The following is a 20,046-nucleotide window of genomic DNA, read 5'->3' on the forward strand; positions in this document are numbered from 1 at the left end:
AAATTCTCTTCCTCTTCACCTGGGCCAGAGCCCTTGGTTCTTCTGTTTTAAATGTTGCCCTGACTCGTCCCACACCCAGAGTGGGCACACAGGAATTACAGCTGGGCAGGACACCACCTGTTCTGTGGCTCTAGAACTCAGTGGCCCCCAGTGAGTCATCAAACCCCGCAGTGGCCTTAATCTCCTTAGCACCTGGAGCTCCTGGATGGGACAGATTTTTATCTGGCTAGGTAGTTAGAGCCCAATCCTTGTAGTCAAGGCTATAAATAAGTCTTAAGGAATTAGAGAGGGTGATAAAAGGAGAAAAGTCTTTCCTTAGATGCCCTCCCTCCTTCAAAGCCGGGGGGATGGATGTGCAGCTCTCTGCTTGTCAGTGATGAAATTAGCAGGCTCCTGCCATTCAAGACAAGAGGCGAGGAGGAACTGAAAGCTGATACCAAATGCCACTGGAGAGAATATATTTCACAGAATATAAAAGGCCCCGATGCAAATTAGAAGAAATATAGGGAGACTTCCAAAAAGGTAGGTCAAACTTTTTCCTCAAGCAGATAATGATAGGCTGGGGTGAGTAAATCTTACTGGCCTCTCTCTACTTCGTCTCTGCTCATAAAACACTGGTGAAGAGAAGCCAGACTCAGCTCAGGACTGACAGCCGGCCTGGGAGGGCCAGCCTGCCACTGTCCGTCACCATGCCTGTGGCCAGGCTCTCGATGCCTACTCTCTCACCCCCCATGACTCCTCCCCAAAATGTAGGTGAGGACAGCCAGCCAGGCACAAAAACTCCGCCGCTCAAGTGCCCACATTGACTGGCTGAGACTTGGTTACTTCTCGCTGTCTGAAGAATGACCCCTTCAGGTGGCAATTTTCCAGTCAAATTTCTCTGCCCAAGTTTGAGGCCTTAAAATTCATGAAGTTGTTAACATTTCTCAAAATGTCTTTCATGGCAGGCAGCCGAAGGGTATGGATTTATCACCCCTGAGCCTGGCGGCCTCTTTGGTTCACAGAGGGATATGAGTGGAGTCCCCACAAACATCCTTAAGGAGATGGGAGCCTTGGCCTTAACTCGGCCTTTCGTTTGCTCTGCAGCAGGTCTCAGGTTGAGTCCTCAACCTCTGTGCCCTGGGGTGAGCCCCAGAAGCACTCTCTGTGGCAATGAGCCTTGCTGCCTGCAGAATGATGTCTCTGTTTTCTGAGCTCCGAGAGAGCAGGAGCAAGGCTTACTCAGTTTTGCATTTATATCACCTCCACATCTGGCACTGAACTAGGCACACAGGTGGTGGTGGGGGCAGGTGGGTCTTTAATACAGTCTCAGCTGAATTAAATATAATAAGATGTTGAAGAGGCTCTGAAATTAGTGCTACACTTGGTCAAGAACCAGCTCCTCCCACCCTGTGAATCAACAGCAGCCGACTTTGGCGTCCCAGTCAAGCATCTGGGCCATGTCTGGCCGATGGTCTGGGTCCTCTCCTCTCTCAAGAAGGGAAATCATGAGGATTCGAGGTGACAAGGAGAGTTTGAAAGGGACCTTGGGAATCCTCCAGATCTCTCCTTTGCCCCAAGGCAGCATGTCACTCCACCCTAAATTACAGATGAGAAAGATGAGGCCCAGGGAGAGGAAGGAGGTGTATCAGGGGCAAGCAGTGGTAGGGAGCAGCGTGAAAAGCTCCAGGAACTTTCTCCTCTCAGTCGGCAGCTTCTTTCTGGATACTCCACGGAGACCAAGTGGAGTTAGTGCCCTCTGTGTCACGCAGGAGGTAAACCTGCCTTTTTTGGACATTCTGCATTTTATAAAAGTTGTCATCCTATGGAGATACTGAATGACTTTAAAAGCAAATTCAGAATTTTACCCAAAGACCAGTTTTATCACAAATCTGGTTAAAAGGTAATAACAATACAAAGGACCAGATTTCAATTATTTATAGACACTTACCCTTATTATAAGATGACATTCAGTGTCTGGCTTAACTAAAATCAAGTAGTTCTTATCTGGAATCTCCTGACAACTACTGATCTTCCTCTCCCACTGGGGAGGCGTGGGATGAGCAGGAAACATCCCAGCAGAGTATAATCCAAAGCCGCCCTAGAGTTTTTGATGCATTTATTTTTTTAAGTTTGAAATGAAAGGTACAGCTAATATTAACCAAGGCTAACTGCATTATGGATGAGAGACAGCAGTGAGTAGGAAGAGCTCTGTTAGGTGCATTTTAAACAGCTCAGGCCCAAGGGCAGAGAGTGAGCGTCAGGGATAAGTAAATATGCCCAGAAGGGATCTAGAACTCAGTGCTGTACCAGGTTCATAAATACTTAATTGAATCAGATCTGATCATGCAAGACTTTTATGAGTGTCTTCTATGTGATGGGATAAAGCGAGGAGCAAACACAGCTTAGAGCCTGCCCTCATGGGGTTCACTTTAGAGGAGTTCAAGAGAAGAAAAAATGTCCACCTGGAATACATCAGCTCTCCTCCAAAGCCGCTCTTTTCTCTGCAGAGGCCCAGCTCCCAGGAGCTGTTTGGCCGAGCACAGAGAATGAGGAATTCTGCGTCATGTAAATATGGCCTCGTGAGGGCTCCTGGGATAGGACCTAGCCGGCTGGGCGGGCAGGCCCCTGGGAGCCAAAGTGAGTATATGGGAAGAGTTCTGGTTTCGTAGTTAGAGAAGCTACTCTGGGGGATCTTATTAAGCTCAGTTTCTGTATTTAAAATTGAATGGGGTGTTGCCTCCTTATTTCTGAGGTTGTTGCAGACCAAATGAATTAAAATAATATCTAGGAACATGTTTAGGGGCCTTCAAGGAGATACTCAAATATAAGGCTGTCACTTGAGGGGCCCAGAAGACCTGCAACCCTCATAATAACAATCTTCTCTCAAGAGATGACCTTTATTAGAAACAGTCATGGGCTAGAACCAGCTATCTGGAGAATCACAGTCAAAATGCAAATAAGCATCACATCCAATGATTGGTAAGGGGGTGTTGGGAATACCATAAAGTCTGGGGGCAATGAGATATGCCAGTAACAAAGCCCTTCGTTTCCTTCAGGATACTGTGAGTCTGGAGAGCACCGTCCTGGGTGCTAAAGGCACAGAGAGGCTTCCGTTGTGTACAGGGGTCCAGGGGTCCACGGAGAGCCATGGATAACAAACTGAAATCACGGCTTCCTTAATTATGAGACGGTGATTGTGCGTCACAAATAACTCTCAAAAATATACTTACCATATCGGCTGCGATGAGACAGGAAAGGGAAGGAATCTTTCATGATCCAGGTGAGATTCCACGCAAAAGATTCAGGAGGAAGAGAAGGCAGATTTGTCGGTGACTCTAGGGAGCTGTGACCTGGACATGAAAACAAAAGAGAGCAATAATCCACGTGGTTGGGATGTGCCTTCTAGCTGTCACTCATATCACTTATAAAAGCAAGTTCAGAGAGGCTTTCATGACATCCATTGGCAAATGAGGGGAAAAGACTGAGCTGCTAGAACATTGAACTGACCTTAGGACCTCAATGAGCATTTGCTACCAAGGGCAGCCAAATCAAAGAAGTCTGAATCCTATGGCCAAGGCCATGCCCAAGACCTCTGGGACATGAGCTAGAAGCCAGGCTACTCAATGGCTTGGTCTAATAGTTCTATCCCAAGTCTACCCTGCCTATAAGAATTCGTGCAACTTTATAGAGAACTTCATCTCATCCAGATAATGCCTCTATTCTACTTTACGTTCAGACCTGGAACTTCATTAAATGTTGTTTGCTTGGATTATTGCCTTATTAATGTGAAGGTTGAAATTGCACTCAGAAGTTACGGATTTTTGACAATTACGCTATTTCAAAATAAATAAATAAATAAATAAAATAAAGCTAGGTCATGGGTTTTTTTTCCCCAGAGCCAAGAGTCCAGAAAGCCACAAAGGATTAATGTTTCTCATTTGCATGAGATAAAAAAGAATTGAGAGTAAAGAAACCAAAGCAACAATGTTCCTCTGTGTATCGGTACCTCAGGAGGGTTTTGTGTGGTGAAAAGTAATCTCATCCAAGGCCATTATCAGTCTACTTGGGGGCAGGCTTAAGTTCATTAGACTTTTAAAGAATTAAATTAATTTACAAATCAAATGAACACGCATTACATGCTCTTATGCAGCCTTCCCTGAAATCCTTGCTATTTGCTAATATTTTATGGCAGGCAACGCCTTTTCTGTTCAAGGAGGAAGGGCTTGAGAATAAGTTCTGTTTGGCAAACAAATGTGTAGCCTAGAGACATGTTTCTGGTAGCATTTCCACAAAATGGCTCCAAGGAAATGCACTGAAAGGGGTCAGGATCTAGGCTAGTTTCAGAGAGAAGCCACCTCATCGGACTCTCATGGCATCTGTTTTAGAGGTGGATGGGCAACGGGGCTGAGAGAGGCGGGGCCCAAGGCCAGATAGGTTACTGGGGGGCAGGCCTGGGTTTATTAGACTTTCAAATAATTAATCACATGAACTAAGCACATATGGACCAGGCACTATGTATGCTAAGGGCTTTAAATGTGTGATTACAGCCACTTCTTACAACAACCTTGTGAATGGGTACTATTGTTGGTCCTCACTTTGTAGCCAGGGAAACTGAGGTGGAGAGAAGTTGGATATTTTGCCTGTGGCCACCCAGCCAGCAGGCCAGAGACTGGAGTCAACAGACCAGGTTGGTCTGACGCTATCATCCACAGTCTTTCCACCACCCTTCATGGACCCCACAAACTAGTGCAGGGTGTTCTACAGCTCTCAGGGCCCCCGTGGGGCAATGGTTAGGGTCAGAGGTCACCACTGAGCATGCTCCAGAATAGGACCACCGTGTGAGGGGTCTGAGAAGTTGCTGGCAACTAACCCCTCAAGGAACTCCCTGTGAACAAAAATTAGCATGTCTATGCCTGAGCATCAGCATGGCTCAAATTTTAAGTAATTTTGAAGCAACAGGAAGCTCAAATCTCGCTGTATTTCCTGATTTCCAAGTGAGGTCATTTTTCTCAGATGCGCACTTGGTTCCAGTATCAACTTCTTCCTGGATGTGAAGCACCAAGCAGATGGGGCTAGACTTCAGGAAGCACTTACGGGTCTGTGAGCGGGCAAAGAATGACAGATGGCTTTTAATATGGACAAGGGCCAGGTTATATATGCAGGGATTAAAAAATATCTGAAACCGTTCAAAAGGAAGGGCTCTGAGGACTGAATCATGGTCCAGCAAGGAGCCATGGGTGTCACTGTGGGTCATCCCTAAAGATAAGCTTAAAGCATTTTGTATCAAAAAATGCCAATAAATTATTGGGCATCTTCAAAGCTGAGTACTGGAGAGAGAGCAGGAATTTTTATCTCGCCCTTACAGGAACTCTTAGAATTTCTGCCAGCGGGCTGAGCTCACAGGATCCTCGGAGGCAGGCAGGTGGGGAGTGATTTACTGCATGAAGCTAGGGGTGCAAATAGAGAGATCAGCCAGAAGGATGGGCCCCCTCACCTGAGAAGGAAAAGACCAAGAAAACACAGCCGGCATGAATTTAAGTTGTTTGCCAGTATCGAAAGCACTGAGACAGATGCTGGTTCTAGTCAAAGATCATAGAATATTTGTAGATTCAGACTATAAAGAAGGAAGCACTTCGCACTTAACAGGTGCGGGAAGAGGCCCTCTGTTCCCTCAGGCTCCCTCCGCTCCCCACCCTCTCCCCAGCAGAGAGAAAAGTGAGCCATGAGAAGCCACCCGTTCAAGAAGAGAAAGGCTTGATTTTTTGGTGCATTCCTCTGAACATGTGAAGATCTAGAGTGAGATTGACCTGCCCGGGGCCGGTGTGGGATGAAGGTGTGAATTAAGACCTGCTGGCTCTAGAAGAGTGTATCTTGAACCCCGAGAAGAGGGGCACAGGAGAGGAAAGGGGAAAGTGGGAGCAAGGGCTTGGAGGTTCCAGGCTGAGGCCACCACAGACGCCACCTGAGGAGAGAATAATAAAGAAATGCATTCTGGACTGAGGGCATTAATGACAGGCTACAGATAATATTGTCTTAGGGGTTTTGTGGGGGTTTTTTGTTTTTTCCCTGAGCCCTTTCCAGGCACCGCAAGGTGTGCAGGCTGAGTGAAACCCCCAACTTCTTGACACAGCAGATGCCAGGGTTCATCACGACAAGAACCATCCCGAGCAGCCGACTGTGGCGGTGGGAGGGGAGGGACCCCGCAGGGCAGGAGGGAAACACCACAATGCTGACAAGTCTCATTTTAAATTTGTTGTGTGGTGTGTGTGTGTGTTTTTCGGGGGGCGGGGGTTGTGGAGGAGTCCTCTGTTTTATTATTTGACAATTGTTAAAATTTGAGAAGCTTGGGCCTTTTCTCTTCTCCATCTAAACTCACTCCCCAAATGATCTCATCTAGTTTCGCAGATTTAAATGGCATCTACATACTAGTGCTACCAAATTTGTATCTCCAGTCCCAACCTCCCCGCCGAACAACAGAATATATATCCCCTGCCAGTTTAAATCTTCCTCTTCGTGCCTGATAAGTACCTTGAGCGAAACACATACAAAATAAACACTAAATATCGCTCCAGCTGAACCCCAGGTGTTCCCCATTTCAGGACATGATTGCCTGGGCCCCAAACCAAAGAGGAATCCTTGGCTTCTTTTTCCCATGCCCGACTCTGATTCATCAATAAGTCTTTGCCGGAATCTGACCCCGTCTCATCTCTCCCACGTCACCTCTCATCTGAACCACTGCCATGAGCTCCAGCTGGTCTCCCTGCTTCTACTATTGCTCACCCTGAGCGTGTTCTCCGCACCGCAGTTAGGTTCACGCTTCAGCCATTGCCTAGCCCTTGAAGGCCCCACCTGGCCTGGCCCCTGGCTCTGGCTCTGACCTCATTTCCAACCATGTTTCCCTGGCTCGTGGAGCTCCAGCCCCACAGGCCTCCTTGTTGGGCCTCATACTCTCCAAACACACTCCCCTGGTGGTGCCCTCAGCCTGGAGAGCTCCTCTCCCCAGACCCCAGACACATGTGGTCGTCCCCTCTTCATCCAGGTCTCTGCCCAAGTGTCACCTCCTCAGAAACCCTGCAGAAAAATAAGCCACTCTCTACCCCTTGCCCTGCATTTATTATTTCATATATTCACATTAATGTATTTATTGTGTATCTCCTGCACTAGTCACTGCTCCATCCCCATGCTTGGCACATAGTAGGCAACCAATAAGTATTTGCCAAATGAATGAAACCAGAGAGCCTTTGAGAAAATTGTTAGCTCTAGGACTTATTAGCTGTTGAGCTGTAGGCTAATCACACACTCGGTGGAGCTTCGATGCTCTGACAAAGATGGTAAGGGCAAGCTACCCGCTCTCAGGGCTTGGGATGGGCCGGAGGGAACGTGTGCCTGATGTGCTCTTTAAGGACCAGTCATGCCATTCTTGAAGTTGTGTGCTCCTACATCTGCTTCCGAATCCATAATGCATGGGAGTCTTGGTTCCTTTCCTTTATGTGGGATCTTGAAGACAATGTCCAGAAATCTAAAGTTCTCCCAAAGAGCTGCTGCTCTACTGCTAGCTACTTAATTATTAGCTCTGCCAAATGTCCACAAGCTCTGCTACCCCAGCTTCAGCCAGTTGGCAATATCTCTATTTCTCCCTCTGTGGCTGCGTAGTCCTAAGCCAATGTACATAATCTAGCGACTCTATCACACATGTGTTGGCATAAATGATGAAGAGCTACGTGTGTGCGGCAGTTATTTACACCAACGCCCTGGGTTCACCAGTAAGCATGTTTTACAAACCTACATCAATAAAATGTAAAAGAGCCTCTCTTCTAAACACTCCTTGGAACCGCTCCTGCCTTGCCTTGTACACATTTTAATTATTTATTTTCCTTCCGACAATGAAACAATCAGTGACAACCTGCTGGTTTTCTCGAGTATCTGAAAACACGCTTAATAATGCATTCTTGTACAACGATTTTGTGTCACACAAAGCAAAGCTTAATGTGGCCAAATAAGTAGCAGTCCAGATGTCAACTGGTAGTGGGGGGCGGGCACAGCAAGGCCAGGCGCACGGAATGGGCCTCCCGTCCGAGGTTGCGGGCCCTAGAGAACCGGTTTCAGTATCCCCTGTGTTTAGCCCATAGAAACCTTCTCCGTGCATTTATATGACTACTAGAGTGGGCGGTGATGCTGACGTTGAACAGGCAGTTCGTTTAGTCTGAAACAGAGATGTGATTCTCAGAGTAAAGAGGGGAGTTAGCAGATGTGGCCTTTGTCCCAAACACACGCTCCTCCCACACCTCCTCGAGGCCCGGAGCACGAGGGGGCGGCGCCGGCTGTTGGCTCAGGTCCTCTCTGGGTCACACGTTGTCAGTTCTCCACGGTTCGCTTTCACGTCTCCCCAGCTGGCTCATTCAGAGAGGAGCTCTGAGTGTCAGGGGCGGCATCTGAATGGGACTGAGCAGCCCCCGCTGCGCCTCACCTTTCTCTAAGTCCCACGCCCACCCTGCCGGGGGAGGTACGCACTCTTTCAGGAGCTCAAGTCTTGAAGCAAAAATTATCTCCTATAATAGTCTCTCATACACTTGAAAGTCATCATTTCAACACGATTCTTGCCTCTCCTCAGCCCCAGAAGGAACCGTGTGTAACTGCTGAGTTCATTCTGTGGTGAATCACACCTGCCAGTTAATAGAAGCAGGGCTCCTTCCCCGGGCACAGCATTAAGGACTATTGAGGGTGATTCAAAGGAAATGATCATGGCCCCTGCCCTTGGGAAGCGGGCTACCCGCAGGGCATGCTAGACCCACACCAGAAAGCGACTAACTAACAAGGTAGTTACTGCGGAAAGGGCTGAAATGCAAAGCCTTCACATTTTGGCCACTGCTTACTTTTTCAATCTTTTTTCCCACTCAGGATCCTTTCACATTCTATGGTTTCAATTACTCAGAAGTCTCCAAATATTTGTCCAGGCTGATCTCTGCCGAAAATGTCCTTCCTTGCCCCCTGCTTTCCTAAATCCTACCTTTTCTTAAAGGCCCAATCTAAATTCCACCTTCGCCAAGGTTTCTCATCTTCCCTGAGCTGAAGGCCCATCAAAGCAGTTGAATTGGGACTCAGTGTGGGTCCAAACAAAACTTGAATTGGGCCTAGCCCCTGCTTATTGCCACTTAGGACAGCGACATTTAGGCCATTTATCAAACATGTTGTTCAAGCTACTTTGGTTGATCCTCACAATGGAGTATAACAGTATATGAATTTCACTTGCAAATCTCAAGCTCACATATTTAGTAGAAATTAGGAAAAAACCTTTCATGGGGGCTGTTGTTCTTTCTCATAGAGAGTATGCTTCCCAAGGTCAAGGTCAGGGTCAAATCAGACGCATCTCCTGACCATGTCTATGTAGGCTACCAGATAATAAAGGCAATGTGTCATTTGATGCCACCCCTTTAGATTTTGTGTCCCAAGCTACTACATTTGGCTTTATCTAGAGATGACCCCACTTTCCCTAGCAAGGGATCCTGATTGGCCTGTGAGCCCTGTAATGTCTCCTCTTGCCCTGGAATCTCCACTCCAAGTGATCTTGGTCACTGCTCCTACCTGCCTGGCCAGAGTAGACTCTCAGGGTGATAGCAAAGGATGGCTAACTGACATTTGTACTGATCCAAGAGAGCAGTTAAGAGGATAGCACTTTCCAGGTATCCTGATTCTACACACACACACACACACACACACACACACCCCAGGCCAGAGTGCCTCCATTAGCAGGACAGCAGGACTATCTGTTCTGGGTCCATTTTTGTGGCTTGCTTGTACTCTACTCTTTAAGAAATTTACTCCACTGTGATCTCTAGCCTATTTCCTCTCCCCAAATTATGTTGACTAGAATATAATCAAAAGGAAGACTTTGAACTGCCACCAGGCCTTTCATCTTGTGATCTCAGAGAGTTTTACCAGGCACTAAATAATTAATATACTGCAAGTGACACAAAGACCTGGCAGCCTGGATAACCAAGTCCATCCATGAAAGATTTTCCTCTTGCAGAGCAAGGGAGTGCCTGCGGGGACAACCACCCACCAGTGAGGTCCGCGAGTCTCTGGGTAAATTAGACAAGAAGCTACAAACTATCCAGAAACAACCGGCTCTTTTTTTTACTTGATGTTTCAAGTTTGGAAGAGACAGTTACCAGGGTGACTCAAGGAAAGGTCATGGCCCAGGTCTCACAATAATTGGTGAGCACAGAAGAATAGATACTAACTGTTACACAGTCGTCATGATTCGTGACTCACTCATGCCTTTCAGAGCCATTCCCTCTCATAATCCTCATAATAGTCCTGTTAGTGAAGCCCTTTTATAAAGAGAAGACTGAGGTTCAGAAAGCACAGCTGCCCCACCCTGGGTCAAAGAGCTAGTGAGAACGAGGGTAGGACGTACGACTGAGGATCCCTGATTTGTGGACCGTCCAGGAGTGCCTCTCTCTAACACAGACCTCTTGGAGATGATGCTGACTGCCCCGGAGAACAGCTACACTGAGTGAAATACGGCAGAAAGGTAGATCGGATTGCAAATGCCTGCAACATTCTCCTAACTGAGGATGACAGAATCCCTCAGGTCAGCCAGGAAGGTGCCCTAGAATCACACACCTTCAGTCAATGCAGCTGGCTCTCCAGAGCCTCAAGTTCAGCTAGCACTGTTTCCATGGCAACCAGGTCTGATGCTTAGCCCTTGAGATGGGGTCTTAGTTGGTCCAGGGAAAGGATGTTTGGGATGGGAGGAGAGAGAGGGGGGGGAAATTTCTATTAACTTCTAGCCTTTTCAATCCCTCTTATCTACTTGTCACCCACCCCTCTCATTTCAGGAAAAAGAGACTGTCCTCCAGGAAACCAGACTTTAAATATCACATTGCTCAGAACAAAGACCTCACCCATGGGTGGGCACATTTCCAGAATGCTCGAACAGGCAGGTGTGCTAGATGGAGACCTGGGTTCCTGGGAACAGCGATGTTACTGTGCAACCTTGGGTAGGCGACTTTAGCCTTTTGGACGCTTTGTTTCTCTGCATATAAAACAGAACTCATCTTGCTTTCCCATCCAACTTTAGAGGTGCTCTGAGAATTAATGAGACAGCATGTACAAAGCCCTCAGGCTCTTTTGAAGAAAGATGCACTAGAAATCCTTGTGCTGTTACCAAAGGGCACTGTCATAATGATACATTTTAAAACATTCTTCACCTGTATTACTAAAATAAACTCAGCTTGTATTAAAAATAGATAAGCCAACAGCCTAGTTTGCTTCTCCCTGCTCTGATGCCGCATTTCCTCTCCGCTGCCATTCATCTTGCACTGTGACTATCAGTGGTCAGTGTTACCCTTGACCCCTACGCAGAGGCCCAGGGTGAGAGAGTTGGGAAAGACTGTGAAGACCATTTATCTTTGTCTTCCCATCACATATATGAGGAAGCTGAAACACAGGAAGGACCAATGCTCTTCCCAAGGTCATCTCATTGGCAAAAAATCAAGAATCGGGTCTTCTGACCCTTCGTTCTGTGCCTCCCCAAACCAAGGAAGAAGGTAATAAAGAAGGGAGGAGGGAAAAGAAATAGGAGCACATGTATTTTTGTTCTATAAACCTTTAAACTGCTACTCTGCAATACTCAGGGATGAAAAATACGGGGGGAAAAAACATTATTTCATGTGTGTGCCTATTATGTATTCAGGCCCCACACTGGCTGCTTTACAACCATTGTCCTTGTAAATCTCACAGTTTTCTGAATGGAGGATTATTTTCCCCATTTCCATTGAGGGGCCTGCGGCTCAGAGAGGTTAAGTAACTTGCCTAAGGTCCTACAGCTGAAAGGTATGGAGCTAAGAGTAATTAATTCATTTGATGAATATTTACTGAGTATCTCCTCTGTGCCAAGCTCTGCCCTTGGCAGTTAGGATGCATTAGCGAGCAGAATTAAACATCACCCTCTTAGAACTCATAGGCTGAGGAGCTTAGAGTGTGGGGGAGCGGCAGACAGCAATCCGGCAGCCTCACAAATCCTTGCAACGTCTCAATGTTGGTATGTGTTGTAAAGGAGAGATACACAGCTCTATGAGAATGTCTGACAGAGGGACTTGATTTTATCTTTAAGGCCAGGGGAGGATTGCCTGAGAAACTGATGCTTGAGCTGGGGTCCTAAAATGGATGAGTTGGGTTCACTGGTTAAAGGGTTTGGGATGGGGTGGGAAACCAGAGAGGGCAGGGGTCTATCCAAGCCCAAGCCTTTCTCAGTCCAGGGCACCTGCTCCTCAAGCACCACCAAGAAAGGTGAGGTGTTCCTGAGGACCTCTGCTCTGTGGACCCACCAGTGATGTCACTGTTCAATTCAGAGCCTCTTAGAGCTGATGCTGGTTCCCTGGAGAGCAGGGACATTGAGTTACACACGGCAGGAAGGCAGATCAGATCACAGGTATCTGCGGCATTCCGCTCACTGAGGACAAAGGCCCTCTCTGGCCTCCCGCCCCATCCCACTCTCTTTAACTAGTGAACTCTGCTCATCCACTTTAGGACCCCAGCTTAAGCATCCATTTCTCAGGCAATCCTCCCCTAACCTTAAGGATGAAGTTAAATGAAGATACGTCCTTTGTAACAAATCTGAAAACTGAATTACCTTCTGGAAAAGTAAAGAGATAAAACTGTCCCCGGAACCGCTCTTCGTGGTCAACCTGCCTCTGCATTCCCCTCGCCTCCCCTGCTAACGTAACCAAATCCTCTCCTTCTCACCACCAGGGTTTGTATTGCTTTACACACTGGGCGAAGAGAGTTGAGGGGGCAGCCGGGAAAGAGAGAAAGGAAGACGGAAGATGCTGAAAGAAGAGATAGTGAAAAAACTAGCAGTGAGATACGGAATGGGCAGAAGCAGAGAGGAAAGGGAAAGTGCAGAGAGGGAAAGAAATCACCTGGTAATTTTCACTATTTGGAAGTCACGAGAGAAAGTTACTGAATGTACCACTGTAAAAAGGCCATAAAACACCCTGGGGGAAACATGAAAGCCAAGCTGCCCCATACAGATGAGCACCCTGGAAGGAGGTGCCAGCGCCCCGTCTGAAAGGGGAAATTCACTGGCCCGCGGCCGCCTCTCCCTCCCTCCTGACCCAGCCCCTCCAGCCACCTGGCTCTGACGTCGGAGCTGCTATTTGCCTTCATGAAGCACGTCTTGAGTGCATCTTTTAGAAATACCGTTTAATGCACTCTCAGCTTCGCGATAGAAAATCTGGGGGAAAAAAAATTCAGGGAGGTCTAAAGAGGAAATCAAGTAAGACCCATACCTCCAGCATCCACAAAACAAGTGTTAACATTTTATGGTAGATTGTTTTGTGACCTGGTTTTCACACACTTACCAAGGTAACACTTGGCTTAAGGCCTGATGATAGTGACAAAGGGACTTTTTCTCAACCCTGCAGGGCTGAGAGGAGAGAGAGAGGTGAAGTCATTCTTTGGAACCACCTAGGGGGGGTCAACACCAGCCAGCTCATGCTCTAGAGATGCTGAAACCATGGAGACTTGAGATGCTCTTGGCCCAGGGCACCGGCCTACATTCCAAGGCAACACGGGCTAAGGGGGAGCAAAGGCTGGTCTCTAGTGGGAAGGGAGGCCTGAGCCTGGGTGGACTTGAGCCATTTGGGATGGAAATGCTGATAGACCAGGGGAGGCAGATACACTGCGGTGTGTGCTCTGCACCACCGGGCAGAGAGGCAAGGAAGTTCTGCTTTGGTAGACACTTTAAAGGAAGTCACAAGAACCAAAAACTATAGGAAATGCATTGAGTGCTTGAGCTGCAGTGAGAGATGCAGAGCACTGATCTCATGGCTTGAGAAAGATTTTTCAGAAGTGGCATTCCATCCCACTCTCAGGGCAGCCAATGTGGGCAAACTGGAGACAGAGTCCCATCTCTCTGTAGCCAGTGATGCACCTGATAAATGGATGGCAGCTCTTAAAGCCCCTTCGTATGCACTCAAAGCCTTTGATCCTCACAATGGTCTTGTGAGGTCATTTTTTAAAAGCCCAACTTACAGGCGGTGCCCTCGGTGTCCCCCGGATCTGTCTCTTGCCTCAACAGTATTTGGATGGAACAGACCCAGGGACGCTCCCTTCTTCCAGCTTCTGACTGCCCCCCAACCTCTTTCCAGTCACCACCTTCGGACCACCTTAGCCATCCTCAGCCTCCAAGACCAGCCAACGCTGTTTTTTGTTTGTTTGTTTGTTTGTTTTGTTTTTCATTTATCTTTATTGCTGAAAGTATTACAGAGGTCCCCCTTTGCCCCCCATTGATCCCCTCCACCCTGCATCCACCCCACCCCCAGGCCTTCCCCAGACTATTATCTGTGTCCATAGGTTATGCATTTATGCATCTAAGTTCTTTCTGATCAATCTCTCCCCACCCACTCCCCCCTCCCCACCTTCCCTCTGAGGTCTCTCAGTCTGTTCCATGCTTCTATGTCTCTGGATCTATTTCATTCATCAGTTTATTCTGTTCATTATATTCCATATATGAGTTGATCGTGTGACACTTGCCTTTCTCTGACTGGCTTATTTCACTTAGCATAATACTCTCCAGTTCCCTCCACCCTGCCCCAAAGTGTACGAGACCCTTCTTTTTTACAGCTGCGTAGTATTCCCTGATGTAAATGTCCCACAGCTTTTTTATCCACTCATCTACTGATGGGCACTTGGGCTGTTTCCAGATCTTAGCTATAGTAAATTGTGCTGCTATGAACATAGGGGTGCATACGTTCTTTCTGATTAGTGTTTCAAGTTTCTTAGGATATGTTCCTAGAAGTGGGATCACTGGGTCAAATGGCAGCTCCATACTTAATTTTTTGAGGAAACTCCATACTCCAACATCATTTTTTTTACCTTAACTCCTATTGCCCAACCACCATGAGCTCCCAAATTCATCGGAATTATTCCACCCAGGTGGAGGCTGCCATCAACTGTGAGCCTCCTGCACCTACCTCTCTTAGGGCTTCAGTTCTGACCAGGATGCTGTGGCTCTAGAGGGCATGAGCCAGTTGAGGGCAGAACCAACACAGTGGCTACATACCCTTCCAGGACATGCTGAAGCCGTCCCAACATGAATAGGTGAAAGTCAGGACACCATGGAAGCCGCCATGGCCTTGGAGAGGAGCCCGACCCAGCCCTGTGGACCTGCAGGCCGGGTTCTGCGTGCAGACCCTCAGTTCTGCGGCCCCAGGAGAACCGAATCCTGGGCGAGCAGGTGAAACCCCTCAGGAGATGGGCGACACCTGACTCACCCGCAGCTGGCCCAGGGCTGGGCTGGGCGAGTCTCTGAAAGGCTCCCCTTCAAGCGGACTAGGAGCCTTTGGAGAGCAGAGACCATTGAGGGGCCCCTCTGCATCCCCCTGGTGTCTGGCTTTTGCCTGAGCCTCTCCCCAAAACCACTAGCCATCCTTTTAACCACCCTGGAGCCCTCGCCCGTGCATCGGACCAAATGGAAACAATAAAGCTTTCTGCAGCAAAAAATAGCAACAATAATAATAATTAAAAGCCCAACTTACAGAGGAAGAAATTGAAAACCAAAGAGGTTAAGTGAGTGCTTCCTAACTTTTTTTCATATCATGACACACAGAGAAAATGATAATATTTGTAAGGCCCACTGGGGTAAACAGAAGAAGCTGCCCACAGTTAGAGAATACTGGACTGAGCGCTTCAGCCACTCCTGGCCAACCCAGCCTCCCAGAGTGCTGAGGGCTCAACAGTTTGGAATCTCGTCTACACACCTGCTGGCCATCTGTAGCACACACATGATCAATGCACATTGCTGGGGAAGGAAGCTCTGGGCCAGGAGATGTGGCCACAGTCACAATGCGAGAAGCGACAGAGCGTGCCATCCACCTCGCATCTTGCCCGGGGGACATTTGAAAGAGCAGCATGGAGGTTAGCCAGAAAAGAATTCTGGGCAAAGTCGGGAAAAGAGCAGGTGTGTTCAACACTTGGTCATCACCCACACAATGCAGGTGATTTAGGCGAGTAAAGGTCTTGAAGTTGGATCTAATGGGGCCCTAGGACATTCCCTTCAAGCATTTATAACTGCTGGGTTGCCTCACCAAAGAAAATGGGTAAAATTCAGCTCCTTTATCTACTCTGAGAAATGCAGGAAATAATTTCACAGGATGGTTACTGGATGGCCAAAAAGTAATGATTACAAATGAGTGAGTTAACTGCTGTACACTGCCTCATCTGTCATCACACCGGAGTTTTATCAGAAGTCTCATCAGGATTAGTGGCTCATCATGACTGATGACATCTGCCCACCAGGATGGCTTGGCTCCCTCCCTTGTCCCTTCAATCACAGTGGCAGGAGGAGCCTTCTAAGGTTTGAGCATTAACTCTGAGAAATTGCTTTCGACAATGATTCCAGGAGTGGCTTCCAAGATAATGGACTCTTTGTCTGCAAGTGACACTCTGTCTCCCAAGGCTTCCCAGGTCTTGCTGTTATTGGAGATTCTGGGCAGCACTGGGACGTGATGGCCGCTACACCAGGTGTATAAGAAACTGCGCTTTCTAGCCTGCTGAATAAAAGGTCATATTCTATACGAGCAAGTTACACTCGGGCAACATCTATACAACATGAAACCTCTGGATGGAAAAATGAAAATATTTCCTGAGGTCCCTGAATATTTCCAAATGCAAACCAAAGGTTTCCATTCTCATCAGGATAACGTGCCCTATACCAATTCAGCTCAAGAGAAGCAGTCAGAAGCAAGCATTTAAAATATTTGGAGCAAGTGAATGGAACATGGGCTAATTAGATACTGCTTTTATCGCTAACAACTGTGCACCTGGAAAAGTGCTGTAGGAAGGTAAAATCTTTCCCTGCTAATTGCTCAAATTCAACAACAGATTAGCACTGGGTAGGGAGGAGAGGCATTGCTCTGCCCTGGGCCATGAACACAGGGTAACCCTTGTTTTCTGTGCAGATACATCCAGAGACTTCTGGAACCCCCACATCTTTGAATAGTGCTGTAACTTATTACCCACATAAAAGGCATCGGCACAGCGGGTAAAACAACAATTACTCACTAAGTGTCTTGAACCACACCCAGCCTAATAGTATGAGACTTTCAAATTCTTATCTCAGCAAAATGACAGTTTACTGCATATCATGCAATTTTGAGTCATTTGCAAATAGTAGAAACTGTGACTATTAAATCTGCCTCTATTGAGAATTTGCTGTAATCAGAAGATGAAAGTTAGAGGAATATAACCAGATATAAAAGTTACTTTTCTAGGTATACTGAAATTCGCTGAGAGCATACTGGGGGCCCAGACTCTGAAATGGGCCGGGGGGGGGGGGCAATACCTGTTGGCACCCCCCCCAGAAGTTCTGCCTATGGTTTTCTCACCGCCCACATTTGTAGACCTGCGCAGTTTTCCTATCTGAGATCAGCAGCAATTACGTCCACAATAGGTCTAACTCTCCCTTGAAGTGCAAAGACTTGAGGAAGGCGTGTTTCTGGGTTGCTAATTGTTAGAGAGGCCTCAAAGGTGAAAACACTGAGTCCTGATCCACAAGGATAGATGTAAGATGAATGGACTAAGAGAAATAGAGAGAAGCTCTAGGATGTGAAGCGGACCAGGGAGAGCAGGAAGGAAGCCAGGGAGTGAGCAGAGGGAAACCGGCTCACAGCAGAGTGTGACACCCAAGAGAAGGACACACAATGGGCAGACACACAACGGGCCCCGTGCAAAGGGGACACTGATGAAGAGTAACCCTGCCAGGTTCCCTGGAAGTCACGCAGGAATTACAAGCAGAATCAGTGAGGAGAAAACCTGCTATCGCCCCAGCAGAATGAAATGGCAGCCAGGGCTTCTCCCAGCTTTGAACTGTCATTGTTTGTAGAGATATGTGGTAGGAGATGTGGGCTTATAAAGGGCTAGAAGCTAGATTAGGGAGAAGAGCCAGGCGGGGAATCCCAGGTGGAGCCATATCGTCTTGGAGTGTAGATCCTGGGCTGAAACACCAGCTTGACCTGAAATCAACACATAGGTCCAACCCTCGCTGCCACCAGTGTGACCTCGGGCAAGCGATAACTTCTCTAAGCTTTGCTTTCTCCATTTGTGGTGTGGGAACAATAATAGAATCAACCTTATATGCTTGCCTTGAACATGCGATGAGAAAGTGCTTATGAACCTCTTAGCATAATGCCTAGCATAGAGTAAGTGTTCAGTAAGTGTTCTTTATATTACCATAAATAATAATTTATTATTACAGTAAATAAAGTAAATGCTGGACAAAATTTGGGCCTAGTCATTAAAAGGTCTGAGTTCTAAAATTTCAGGGAAGAGTCCACATGATCCCTACAAGGGAGACCATGAGTTTTGTGGGCATCCAGACACAGCTAGAGGGATGGGGCAGGTTTTGAGGGCTGTGTAGACAGTGACAGGAGGGGTTAGAGGTACTGTCTCAGGAAAAGGTAGAAATGGGAGCTTGGCCTTGAAGACACTGATAGACCATTGGCCAACATCAGAGAGGTCAACACTAGATGGCCTGAACGTGCCAAATAGATCCTGATTCTATTTCTCTCTCCCTCTCTCTCTCTCTCAACCTCCCTCTTTCTGACACATACATACAAAAATACAAAAGCTAATTAATTTTTGAGAAAAGTTCAATTCCATCAGTAACCAAAGGAAATCAAACACTGAAATAATATTTATCTTTACTGGATTAGAAAATATTTCAAAGTAATGTTTAATAATTTTAACAGTTTAAATTAACTTAAATTTTAAAATGATTATGCCCAACACGGATGAAGGGTAATAAAATAAGTAATTTTACACATTCCTAGGAGTATAAATGATAAATTTAATTATTTATAATAATGATGTAGTAAGGGCTAACAACGAGTGCTTACTATGTGTAAAGCTCTATACACATGCATCAGTTTATTTATTTATTTATCACAGCACTTGGAAATACATAGGGATGTCCTCAACTTGCATTTGAAGGCATTAACAGGATAAGAGTTTCAAAGGCTCTGGAGATTTTGATTCTCCCTTGTCACCTGGGGCGGGAGCATGGGGATGGGTGGGGAGAGAATGAGAGCTGCAGAAGTCCCACAGAACTATCTCCCTGCAGAGGGTAACACACTGTACTGTGCTGTAGATAGTGCACATAAGCGATTTTGGCAATTTTTAGACTCTTAAGAGTGTTCAAACCATTGGCTTTGATTCTGTCCTAAAAAAATATTCTGAAGGTATAAAAATGTTTGTGAACAATTGCATTCTTCAGTAATTTTATAACAGAAAATGCTATCTCAACTGGAAACAACTTAAATATCTAGCGATAGTTAGAATAATAAAGAAAGTAAGAGTAATAATAACTTTTATTACATGCTCATTATGTGCCAGGCACTAGTTTAAGCTTTACTTGAATTGTCTCATGTATTCCTTATAGAAACCTTAAAAGATAGAGATTAGAAATATTCCATTTTGCATATAAAAAACCTGAGCCACGGGGAAGTTAAGTAATTCACCTGAGATCACAAGCTGACTAACCCATAGCAGCACCAGGACCAGAGCCCACGTGACCTCACTCCAGAGTTTTCACTATTAACCACCAAACTCTACATATTTAATTTACTTCCCTGAGGGAATATTGTAAAGCCAGTAGAGATAATGTTTTCAAAGAGTTTTCATAACACGAGGAAATATTTATATTATATGCTTGGGAAACTGCATAAATATATGGTATCAGCTATGTAAAAAAAACATACAAAGAGAATGCCTGGAAGGAATATACCAATTAACAGTAATTGTCTTTGAGTGGTCTAGTCATTTATTGTCTTTTTTATACTTTTCTGAATTTTTCTAATTTACTAAAATAAGCATGTGCCTTTTAAAGAGAAAATCCAGGAGGGGGAAAAGAAAGTCATGCTCGTGCAAAATCACCCTTATTTCTATTTTGACAATGTATTTTAAAATTTGACAAAGGAATATATTTTGTGCAGTAAGAAAGGGAGTGAGTTTAATATAAAATGTCTCAAACTGTTTATTAACGGAACAATGCTTCTTGTA

At 46.3% G+C, this 20,046-nt stretch overlaps 1 protein-coding gene across 1 annotated transcript in view; it reads right to left on the reverse strand.

Annotated features, from left to right (window-relative positions):
* Positions 1-20,046, reverse strand: part of ALK (ALK receptor tyrosine kinase) — a 511,088-nt gene that overhangs the window by 358,293 nt on the left and 132,749 nt on the right. Inside the window, exon 2 of the mRNA XM_087823828.1 lies at positions 3,213-3,332. Coding sequence (XP_087679954.1) covers positions 3,213-3,332 — 120 coding nt within the window. The remainder of the gene's footprint in view (positions 1-3,212; positions 3,333-20,046) is intronic.

The sequence above is a fragment of the Miniopterus natalensis genome, chromosome 13 (assembly GCF_054644295.1).
Source record: "Miniopterus natalensis isolate mMinNat1 chromosome 13, mMinNat1.hap1, whole genome shotgun sequence".
In the NCBI taxonomy this organism is placed as follows: domain Eukaryota; kingdom Metazoa; phylum Chordata; class Mammalia; order Chiroptera; family Miniopteridae; genus Miniopterus; species Miniopterus natalensis.